The 12,414-nt window shown below is 30.1% G+C and overlaps 2 protein-coding genes across 2 annotated transcripts; both read right to left on the bottom strand.

Annotated features, from left to right (window-relative positions):
- Nucleotides 1-946: 946 nt before the first annotated feature.
- On the bottom strand, nt 947-8,584 carry Smc1 (structural maintenance of chromosomes 1). Its single transcript, XM_076907084.1, has 20 exons — nt 8,378-8,584; nt 8,164-8,284; nt 7,290-7,389; nt 7,029-7,207; nt 6,677-6,815; nt 6,110-6,574; nt 5,306-5,734; nt 4,974-5,185; nt 4,592-4,760; nt 4,401-4,523; nt 4,188-4,319; nt 4,025-4,090; nt 3,794-3,951; nt 3,568-3,665; nt 3,167-3,471; nt 2,808-3,086; nt 2,268-2,447; nt 2,006-2,184; nt 1,686-1,863; nt 947-1,108 (listed from the first exon to the last, which is right to left on the bottom strand). Exons 1-20 carry the CDS (start codon nt 8,487-8,489, stop codon nt 1,046-1,048), a joined length of 3,687 nt encoding a protein of 1,228 aa, XP_076763199.1. The 5' UTR covers nt 8,490-8,584; the 3' UTR covers nt 947-1,045.
- A 1,661-nt stretch (nt 8,585-10,245) lies between these two features.
- On the bottom strand, nt 10,246-12,016 carry Prx5 (Peroxiredoxin 5). Its single transcript, XM_076906882.1, has 4 exons — nt 11,862-12,016; nt 11,424-11,558; nt 10,877-11,008; nt 10,246-10,614 (listed from the first exon to the last, which is right to left on the bottom strand). Exons 1-4 carry the CDS (start codon nt 11,961-11,963, stop codon nt 10,423-10,425), a joined length of 561 nt encoding a protein of 186 aa, XP_076762997.1. The 5' UTR covers nt 11,964-12,016; the 3' UTR covers nt 10,246-10,422.
- Between the last annotated feature and the right edge of the window lie 398 nt (nt 12,017-12,414).

Below are 12,414 nucleotides of genomic sequence, written 5' to 3' on the forward strand. Positions count from 1 at the left end.
AAAAAAAAGGTACACGTCGTTAGTAATTAATCATTGTGTGCGATCATGGATCAATGCAGTTAATAATTAATTATTCTTATAATCTTTGGTGGTGTTTAAAGTTTGTTTAACGAGTTTTTCTCATAGATGTTGCTTACAACGGTTAGATAATACCAAAATTAAATAATATCTTTATAGGAGTGCTGTATTTGATGCTTCAATGGTACTTAATAAGCGCTTGGTTAGCGTTTGGTAAAAAGAATTCAAAGATATATTTGTATTTAAGTGGATAATGGTATTAGTTTCATAAATAGAAAACATTGAACGTAGCTAATTTGTTCTAACGTTCGTCCATTTATTTATATTATGAATAAAACTTCCTTACCTTGATCTTATCAAATACGAGATTTATATATGTATTATTTACATATTTTATATTAAGGGTAAATATTAAAAAAATTAATAAATACTACTATATAGTGTAATAAAATTGTTTATGTTAAGTGTAGACAAAAGTAATTTTTACAAAATTACAAGATAAAGTGACGATAGTATAACACATTACGTAACTAATGTAAAAATTCGCAGAAAAACTTTATATAGTACATAATTTGATGCGTTTGTATGAATAATTTATTACCAAATAACATTTACATTGCTAGAAACATTTTTATACTTAAATAATAAAATAAAAGGGAAAAAATATTACATGTTCATAATAAAGTGTAATAACATAACAATCGTTCTTTGATCTTTATAAAAACGACAAAAAAAAGATACAAACGAAAAGTAAACTGGTAACACCGTACCAGATGCGCTATTCTTAAAATTGATTTCATTTAATGGTTTATAGTTGAATAAAAAATTCACAAACTATCTATTCTGTTAATTTTCGATGAAAATAATTTCAAAATATCTTATACGCGCGACGACAAGAACATAAAATTTTGTAGTGCGCGATACAACATAAAAAACTATGCGTGTAATAAAGTTATATAATGAAAGAATAGAATTAAAATGTATACACACACACACACAGATGTTGTGTCAAAACATATTTTATAAATTAATGCGCGAGATATGCTGTTAAATCAAGTGTCAATACTTTACTTTCCAAACATTCGCCAACCTGTAATTCAAGAAAACGTATAATAACTTTATGCGCAAGTAAAAAAGCATATTGATGATTTAAATATAAAATATTTATATTTTTACGCATGCATTGCTCATTAAATTTACTTTATATTACACTTTTACTCTCTGCAAGTCTAGTAAAGATCAATTCATGTTAAACTTATTTTCCTATTCAATTTGTGAAATTTAGTTCAAATTAAAATATGTTACCATCCACATAGAAATGGAAAAAGCAGAGTTATTAAGTTAATGTCGTCAATTGTAGAACACTTAAAAAAAAACACAGATCTTCAAGGTTGATAGTTTTCATCTACTTTTTTAAAAATTATTTTTACATGTTTCTTTATGATTTTTATGTTTTATTATTAGCTAGAACATTTTTATTTAGCGTACGTCTCTGAATTGATCATTATTGATATGTAATTGCGAATCAAATAGATCTAGAATTATTTGAACTGAACTTAGCAAATGCTGTCGTTCTGTTAATCGAATTTTTACCATAACTTAAATAATTAAATCATCAATATTTTCATTCATCATATATAGTCATATAAGCTTTCAATTATACATACATCTGGACAAATTCCAATTAATGCGTCAGCATGAGAATAAAACTCTTCTTTCAAAGATATGACGATAGTTTGTAGGGAGCTTGTCTTATCACGTATGTAACTAGCAACTTTTCCTATGTTAGTATTATCCAGTGCAGCATCAATCTCATCCAAAACAAAGAATGGAGCGGGTTGAAAACTGGAAACGTCAATTAAATCAGGATATAATACGATGCAAATGCACATGCGTGTATATAAGAAATAAATGAACACGAAATGTATTATTATTATTTATCTTTAAATGAAAAGTCAAGACTTTAGTTAATTATATTTCACTGTACCTATGAATCGCAAATAGCAATGCTAAAGCTGCAACAGTTTTCTCTCCACCAGATAAATTGGACATTGGTTGAAATCTTTTCCCTGGTGCGACACAGTTGTAATTAATACCATCCAGATAAGGTTCTTCTGGATTCTCTGGTCCTAAAAATGCTTGAGCAGATTGATTTTTCGCTAAGCTCTAAAATAATAAATACATTCACGTACATTTCGCTCGTATCAAACATAAAGATTACATCAAATTACTTATAAATGCGAATCAACCTTGTATATTGGATCAATTTCATTTGCCACGTGATCAAAGCAGGCCATAAATCTGTCGTGTCTTTCTTTTTTGATCCTTTCAAATTGTGTTTTTGCCTTTTTCGCTTTTTTACGAGACTGTTCAAATTCTTCATTAGTTTCTTGGAGTTTCTCTTTGGCAAGATACAATTTTTGGATTGCCTGAACAAAATACATTAGTTGAATGTTATAAACAATACACGTTTATTTAGATTACAAACAAATTCTGCATAGAACATTTTCTTTATCTTTAATGACACATGTATACATGCTTCGAATAATTTCAAAGGAAGAATATTATGCAAGAAAAAGCCTATTTTCATGGTCGTATTTTTTCGAATTTTTTAAAACTACCGATATCTATTTAAAAAAAAAAGATTTCGCTTCATCTCTTGAAACAGAATACTAATTAAGATTAATTCTAAATATTTATAATATTTCAAGAAATGAAAATAAAATGTAATAAACCAAGAATCCAAAATTATATAATTTTCTGTAAAATTTGAAAATAATAGTTATTACCTTCATATTAGGTGCTTGAATACGTTGAATAGTACTTTGTAAATCATTAATCGTTTTTGTCAGTTTATCAGTGGTCTTTTTAATATCTTCTTCTTCTATATCCTTCAAATTCTCAGGAAGAAGGGCATAATCTATAGTTATACGTTTCTCACGTTCATATTGTTGCTGAGTACTCAAAGACGAATCAATATTAGACTCTGAGTTACTAGTTGTACTACTAGTTTCATTAGCTATATCCTCCATGTTTCCATGAAGCATTGGAATTGCTATATCTTCCATCTATATAATATAATTATCAATTTATCTAAGCAATCTTAAATACAAGATATTGATCAAATTTAAGAGAACTTATGGTGTACCTTGCATTGCATTAAAATAGCATGACGTTCAGCTTTTTTCTGTTCGATTTTCGTCTCAATGCCATTTAACTGTTTTTGAGCAGCTTGTATATCTTTTGCTATTGCACCAACTTCGCGTCTCGCTTTGCCTATCTCATCCTCTTTCTGATCGACTTCCATCTTTTTCGCATTACGTGCTGACTTTAATTGCTCCATTTGAGTTTCGTCGTGATCTATTTCCGCTTTTTGATTGGACTCAGTCTGTCGTGCCGATTCGAGTTTGTCTTCTGCGTCTTGGACAGCACGTTCCCATCGCAATACGTTACCTAAATTTCACACGAATCCATTAGTTAGTTTTATGTGAATATTATTTTAATAAAAGAGAATTCAGTGAAAGCAAATAAGTCTAAGTTGCAACTTACTTTCCGTATCGCGTTGCTTCTCAAAATCTAATTGATTGTAGATACGATTACATTGATTTTCGAATTCCATTCTTTTCTTTGCTCTCTCTTGTTGTGACCTAAAAATAGATCACAGTAAATAAGTTTTATTTGAAGTAAATTAGCAAATTTGAACTATTTTCATTTTTTTCTAATATAAATAAGTTTATACTTAATCATAAAATGATTTTCTAAGAAATATACGTACCGTAATTCTCTTTCTTCGTACTGGCGAATGTTAGACACACCTATTTGTTCACAAAAGCTGGCAAATACATCATCCTCGACGTTATTCATCTTTTCTTTTATGTTTTGTATTTCTTGATCTCTCTCAGCCATAGTTTTTTCAATTGCTGCTATCGTTGGCTATAAATAAAAATCGTATCAGTTTAATACAAATTTTTGAGCGAGTGTAACAAATATAAAAAATTCTACTTACTCCAAACATATTCAATTCATTTTGAAGACCTTCCAATTCTGTTTCAAGCTCCGCAATTTGCTTTTGCTGTAATAAAAGCATTTTGCTAATTTAATGCTTACACGTAAAATACTATTTTTGTTATTACTATCATTATTGTTATACTATGAATTAGATTACTTACCGTAGCAGCTAAATCGCTTTTGTTATACTTTAAACGCGTTTCCAATCCACGTATTTGTGATTCGACCGTGTTCAATTCCGATTCTTTTCTAGTTTTTTTCAAAAAATCACGTAATTCTTCCGTCAATTTTTCCTACAAAATATGAAGCATTAATTGTATATAATATAACATTCTACAGAAAATGCAAATATAGAAATGAAAATGTTTTTTTACTTTTTGCGCCTTTAACTGAGACATTTGCTTTTCATCCCATCTTTTTGCTTTCTTTGCAAGATCCAAGCTACCACCAGAGATAATTCCTGCCTTCTGATAAAATGTTCCATCTAATGCCACGCACTGTAATTACACGGTGTATAATATTTAATTAGCGTAACGTTTAAGAAAATTATTCTTTGCATACGTACATCGTATCTTGCTTTCTTATCCATCTCGTAAGCTACTTTATTTGCATCCTCAGGAGTCTCACACACGAGTGCGTTATTTGTAGCAAATAACACAGCTCTGTCGATATCCTTGGGTGAAAAATGTAACACGTCGTATAACAATTTTACATTTTTAGGTTCTTGTATATTTCTATAAAAAAAAAAAAGAAATATAGTTACAAGAATTATAATATTATAATTTTTATAGTATAGAAAAAAAGCAAAAAAGTATATAAGAATTAAATATATACACTGTGGTAAATATAAATAACATTGGTGTTAAATTTTAACGCTAATTGCTAATTTTTATAAGTACCAAGAGAATAATTTACTTAGTTTCTAGAATTAACTAATTTTACATTACCTAAGCCTTTCTTTTAAGGGTTTCGCTTGAATATAATCAAGGGGGAGAAATGTTTCTGGCTCGAGATATTGCTCTTTCAGATATTGTATGCATTGTCTAGCTGTTTTTTCAGTATCAACAACAATAGCTTCCATATATTTGCCAAGAACTTTTGTGATTGCAACATTATATCTCTTATGAATAGGTTCACACATATTGTACATACGATCATACTAAAGAGTAATAGTAATAACAGTAATATGACAATCATATTTTCGAACTTATATAAAATAATGATCGATAAAAATCTCAAATATATAGGGAAATAATGATGAATTTTAATTGTTGCTTACCACTCCAGGGAAAAGGCGTTTAAAGTTCTCTACAATTTCTGTTTTCTTTTTAGTTCGCGACACTTCGTGCTTGTCAACCTTCGCGTCACCTAGTTGCTCTGAAATACTCTCCAATTCTCGTTGCAAATTTTGTATTTTATCTTTTGACGTACCAACGTCGGACTGTAAGTCAGCGCGCATCTTTTTCTGATCTTCCAACGAGGCTTCCGACGTCCTTATATGCTCTTCCAATTTTTCCACCCTTTTAAGAGCCTCGTCTCGCATGTGTCCTTTCTGTTTATGCTTATTCTCTATTTCCGTTTTCTTTCTCCCTTCGTTATCGAGTCTGTCTTGATCCGACTTTTGTTCACGGTTAATAGAATCAAGGAGTTGCAAATACCTTGCCGACTGTTTGCCTGCTTCCTCTTTCAAGCGATTATATTCTCTGACCTTGAATTAATTTAACAGTTGTTATGAGAATTATCAATTCTTACGTTAATTATTAAAATATACACGGACCACCTCTAAATTTGATAGATAATAAAACATAGAAACATGTGTTCCTGAGAGCAATCGCATGGCTAGAAATGTGCGTCAAAGTGTTAAATACTACTTGCATTAAATATATCTGTTATAATATAATTGTGTTCCACGATGAGAGTTATTCTGTGAATAAAATAGTCAGACAGAGCGAGAGAGAGAGAGAGAGAGAGAGAGAGAGAGAGAGAGAGAGAGAGAGAGAGAGAGAGAGAGAGAGGGAGAGAGAGAGAGAAGGAAATATATGTACTAGTGTTTACATTAGATAAATCGATTTTGGGTTTTTACTTGTTCGTCTTCAAGTTGTACATCTCGACCTTGCAACTGTGATTGTCCAGCAATACTCGATTCATAAGCCGCTTTAACTTCTTCTACTTGTCGTAATTCTTCTTGAAGCTCGTGTATATCTTTCTTGTGAGCTTCATCTGCGGTACGTGCTTGCGTCAACGATTTCCTAGCAGATTCTACTTTCTTCTGCATATGTGCAACACGTTCTTTCGCTTTAATAAATGTTGGTCTTTTCTTCGTTATTTCGACTTCCACCTCCCTGATATCTTGTTCTATTTTTGCAAGGTCCCTGCCCAATTTTCCAGCTTCCTTCTTCTTCTCTTTCAACAACTCCTCCGCCTTCTCCTTTTTCTTCTCAATTTTTTCTATCTCGTGTTGTTTCTTCTTCTGCGAAACTTCCAAATTCTCTGTGCTTTTTTCATTATGAAACAAACGAAATAATTGAAGCTCTACTTGTTTTTCTACCTATAATAAAGCGAACAATATTAGATCGTTAATAGATTTAAGCTTTTAAGAGATATTTCTAAATCTTATGTTATAAGAATATAAAAAGTACGAATGACATACATATTCTTCTTTTAAACGTTGATATTTTTCAGCTTCTTCTTTTTCTAATTTTGCTTCTTTCCTTTCTGCTGCTATACCTTTCTTTTTCTGATATGAAAATTGAGTTTCCTCTTCTGCCTTTAACATTTCAGTTCTCAATCTGTAATAATTGTTATTACAGATTGATTAATTATTATTTATTAGATAAAAAGATGTATAACAAGTTCTATGAAGTATCGGAAAACAAAAGTTTATAGCATATTATTTTGTACCGTTTAAATAAAATAAAAATGAAATAGTTAACAGAAAAATGAAGTTTTTGCTAAAATCGAATGAAACATTTTAATAAAACACTATACATTATATAAATTACCTTTCATATTCCGCTTTCAGTGCTCCAGAATTACTAATTTCCTCGAAAAGTGCAGTGCGTTCTTTTGGATTTTTCATAGCTATCGATTCAACAGCCCCTTGAAATACCAAAAAATTTTTCGCTTTCACATTAATACCAAGTTGTTCTAATTCATTAAGATATACTTGGCTCGTAACTACCTGTACAACGTATAAGAAAAAGTATGTAAGCATGGAAATAAATAAATTATTAATATTTTACTTAGAAACATGTGAAACATACATTATTATTTATTCTGTGTTCAGAGGAAGACCCTTGTACGGAACGCATAAAACTCTTTTCGTTGCCGTTTTCCAATTCAAAAACAGCTGTTACCGATGCACTACAATATAATTTAAGTAAATTAGTTAAAGTAATCAAAAACAAGATTGCATCTGAAATATTATGTATGTATGTAACGTTGATTATTAATCAAGCGTATGGCCTAATTTAATTTTCTAACAGAAAATGAATCAATTCTTGTAGTTTAATTATTAGTCTCCGCTTTATTCGATATCACTAAAAAACTGTATAATATATATATATATTTTATTTTGGTATTTGTAATTTTATAAAACTAATACTAATTAAACGAATGTAGAAATATTATGATAGAAGCATAAGAAATTGCGTTACATAAAATAATAAACACAGAAATACAGAAATAGTACTTTAAGCCTTTGCACGCTGGATGATTTTTGCGATTAGATTACACTAAGCGTGTGCCAAAACATCTTCCTAGCTGCATAAAGATACAATGTTGCCTCTAGATGCTGGCGTGCCTCAGCGGCAACAACGGAGCTGTTAGCTTCCACTTCGATGTCGCCTCAGCAACGACAACGGAGCTGTTAGCTTCCACTTCGATGTCGCCTCAGCAACGACAACAGAGCTGTTAGCTTCCACTTCAATGTCGTGTCAGTAGAGACAATGGAGTGCAAAGGGTTAATACTAATATTCTAACAGAAGCGAAGCACTTTTATTGAAATTTGAAACAACCTTAACGTAAAGTAGAAAAATACCTTTTAGCGAAATTTAAGTGTGCGCACTTTTAGTGAAATTTGAGCGAGCGCGCTTTTAGTAAAGTCTGAAACAATTTAAAATAAACGTAGAAAAATACCTCCGTGCAACTGGCATTCCTATCGAAGCTCCATGTATCAGTTCGCTGAACCGCTTGACTCGTAAGCTGCTTGTCTTTTCTCCCATAACAAAACTGATCGCATCCATAAAGTTTGACTTTCCTGAATTAAGCACAGCGTGGATAGCGCGCGATAAATGTTTCAGAATCGATTATTGGAGATACCTGTGACTGATCAAGAGAAAGCATAACCTACCTGATCCATTTGGTCCGACAACAGCAGTGAACGGTTTTAAAGGGCCAATGATAAGCTTGCCCCTGTACGATTTAAAGTTCTCCACCTCGATGTGCTTCAGGAAAGCCGGCATTTTCTCAGATTATCCAACGAAACTCACGGAGAACAGCAAAGTGGAATAATTGGCGCCATAAACTTTCCAACACAAACAAACATTGTACGTTAACAATTGGTCTCTCGATCGCTCTGAAACTAGTTGCGTATCCACCTGCTGCGAGTTTCACCCTTTATTAAGTCCTAATTTTATAAACAAACTTGTTATTGCATTTGTTACGTGAAATTAATTTATATTAAATAGACTCGATGCAAATATTGCATGTTTACGTGAAAATAACCTTTATTTGTTATTCGTAGATTTGTAGATGAATTTGTACTCCTACAAAGTCAATTAACGTGAAAGCTGAATAGAGAAACATTTATTCCACTGTTTACGTATCGTGATGTATACTTTAGCATATTTTTTATATTTTTGCGTGGAACTTAATACGTGGACAGTGTGAAGGAGTTATTGTTATTTATATAATCAACTAAGAAAATGTTATTGGTAGATTTGTAGATGAATTTATACTCTTACAAAGTCAATTAAAGTGAAAGCTGGATAAAGCAACATTTATTCCACTATTTACGTATATTATTTAGCATATTTTTTATATTTTTGCGTGGAACTTAATACGTGGACAGTGCGAAGGAGTTATTGTTATTTATATAATCAGCTAAGAAAATGTTATTGGTAGAAATTTGTTATTGGTAGATTTGTAGATGAATTTATACTCTTACAAAGTCAATTAAAGTGAAAGCTGGATAGAGAAACATTTATTCCACTATTTATGTATATTATTTAGCATATTTTTTATATTTTTGCGTGGAACTTAATACGTGGACAGTGCGAAGGAGTTATTGTTATTTATATAATCAACTAAGAAAATGTTATTGGTAGAAATTTGTTATTGGTAGATTTGTAGATGAATTTATACTCTTACAAAGTCAATTAAAGTGAAAGCTGGATAGAGAAACATTTATTCCACTATTTATGTATATTATTTAGCATATTTTTTATATTTTTGCGTGGAACTTAATACGTGGACAGTGTGAAGGAGTTATTGTTATTTATATAATCAATAATAATTACTGATAATTGTTGATTGAAGTATATAGTGTAAGAAAATGTTACATTGTAATGGTAGCAATGGAAAATATTGAGATTTATTGCGAAAAGCAGTGTTTTAATAGGGATTATGTAATTAAGATTATTATTTTTTTATTTAATCTTAAATAAAAAAATTAATATTGATGTATATAATGTAATGTATATAATATGAATGTGGTGTATCCAGGAGAAGATTTCAATTTCTATTCTATTTTTGTACGCTTAAATCTGTAAACTTAAATTAAGAATGAAATGTTACATAAATTATGTGTATTATAAAACATATTACCTAACTGAATTTTAGTTAACGAAATATATATATATTTCTGTACAAATATATCTAATTTGGGATATTAGAAATTTATTTAATCAATTAATAAAAATTTTGTGCGACATAGTTCCCTTTTGCTCAAAAATTATGATACAGAAAGAATTAAATATAAAAATAATTTTTTAGAAATTATAATACAGAAATAATACAGAAAATAGGTTGTTAAAAATATGTGTATACAAACGAATGAAATAACTTTATACAGAATTTTATTGTTTCAAGGAAATCATGCGTACAAAATAATCTTACAACAATGTTACTGTTTCACTAATTTTGCGTGTTCGCTTATATATATCACTTAATTTTGAACTAGTCATAATTAACAGGTATTACAATAAAATGTACCATACGAAAGTGGTAGAATATTTTATTAATCAAATTATAATTTGTTTCGTGTAATCTGTGTAATGAGCAATCTTTTGATTACATAAGTATGTAAGAACTGTTTTCTAGAATTTATAAATTAAAGTATCAGTTTATTATTTTCTAAGCAATAAAATTGCTACGTAATATTTAACGATGCACACTTCATAGTTTAATTTTATCTGCTAAGGAACAAGAGAGACCTGTATTATCAGGTTCAACATTCAACTCTTTAACCACTCCATCTTCGAGTACCATCGAATAGCGCTTACTTCTTTTGCCGCCAAGTACTGGTAACTCTACAGATAGTTCTAACGCATCTGTAAATTGAGCAGCGGGATCTGCCAGCATACGTACCTATATGGAGACAAGACACTTTATTACATCCGTTATTGGCTAAAACTTTTTTGTAACTACTTTTTGAGTAATTGTATTAAGCATCCTATTATTTTAAATTAATTCTCACAATTTTAAATTAGTACTGTTTAACATTTATAGTTAACTATTTTCCTAGATTTTTAACTGGCCTAATTTCTTCGAAATATATTGTGTTTCTACATTTTTATATCTGATATTTATTTAAAATTCTATGTAGATTGCAAACTCGAGAAAACGATACCTTGCCCTCCGCTTTATGTTCTTTGCCCCAGGCTGCCATTACAAATGGATCGTTTACTCCAATGCAAAAAATTTCTGAGATTCCCTTAGATTTTAATTCATCAGCCTTTTGTATATAACCAGGAAGATGAGTCTAAAATATTAAATTTTTAAACATAAATTGTACGTTATGTTTCTTAAATGTTTTTATCTTCATTTATTATGCTCATTGAACAACATTACATTGCTTTTATGTAGAAGAAAAACATGTTTAAATATTATTACTTTGCTGTAATATAAAACAATATTTATTACTGCTATTTTGTCAGAATACTAAGCTACGAGACTTAGCGGTAGCTTATAATTATCCAAATATTTGAAACAACGAAACAATACGTGCAAGTTTTTACTGAAAATATTTTTATATGCAGAAAAGTATATTATCTTACAAAATTGAATGAAATATAATTACAATCAATTGAATTATCGAATTATTATTAATATATAAGAATATTTACTTTGTAATTGTAACGAGAAAAGTATAATTTTTCAATCGATAGAACTTATACCTTCGAGCATCCTGGTGTGAAAGCTCCAGGCACTGCAAAAACTATAATTTTCTTCCCAGCAGCAATTTTTGCCAGATTTACTTTATTTGCTGGCGAATCTTCGAAAAGATCAACATTGGGCAGTTTGTCACCTACCTACGTGCGTTAATAAATGTATAAAAAATTAATTCTCTAAAAACTTGAGTAATATTAAACGAAAATACAATCTTTAAGGGTATTTTTAAACTTAAAGAATGCATTTTAGTATCAGAGAAAAATATAATAATAATAAATATAATAGTATCACCTACCTACATTCATTAATAAATGTATAAAAAATTGATTCTCTAAAAAGTTGAATAATATTAAACAAAAATACAATCTTTAAGAGTGTCTTTAAACTTAAAGAATGTATTTTAGTATCAGAGAAAAATACAGAAAATGTAAAACATGACTTACAGCGATAACCATGTTTTGAGTCGATACACGAAATTCTCTGATGAAACAATTGAATGACAATCGTTCGCCGACTGTTATTGCGCGATTTAACAGTTGGTTCATCTGTATCTATGGCTGCTAAAACCGTGGATCGAATGAACGACTATTTTAGCGAGAATCCTCTGGAAAAAGAATTTGTTTTGTTAGAAACACAATTGGGATTCGCGAGCTAATAAACGGTGTTGCGCAACCTTTTCGACTCATTACATAAATGTAACGCCAGTTATTTCATCTATTTATTTTTATTATCTGTACTTGCGTCGTTTACAGTGGTGTAACGATGTAATTTACGTGAATAATTTACATCCACCGTCGTTCATGGAAAACGACAGATGATTGGAACTTATGCGTGCATTTATGCGTTATCAACTTGGTGGTTCAATCGATATAGCATCCAATGTTTACCTTTTAATTGCCCAAAAAAGAATTTCTGCCTTTTACTGAAGATATACAACACGCAGACATAAAAAGATTACAAAAATGATAAAAAATTTCTGCATACAGTTCTTAATTT

Source organism: Xylocopa sonorina, chromosome 15, assembly GCF_050948175.1.
Source record: "Xylocopa sonorina isolate GNS202 chromosome 15, iyXylSono1_principal, whole genome shotgun sequence".
NCBI lineage: Eukaryota > Metazoa > Arthropoda > Insecta > Hymenoptera > Apidae > Xylocopa > Xylocopa sonorina.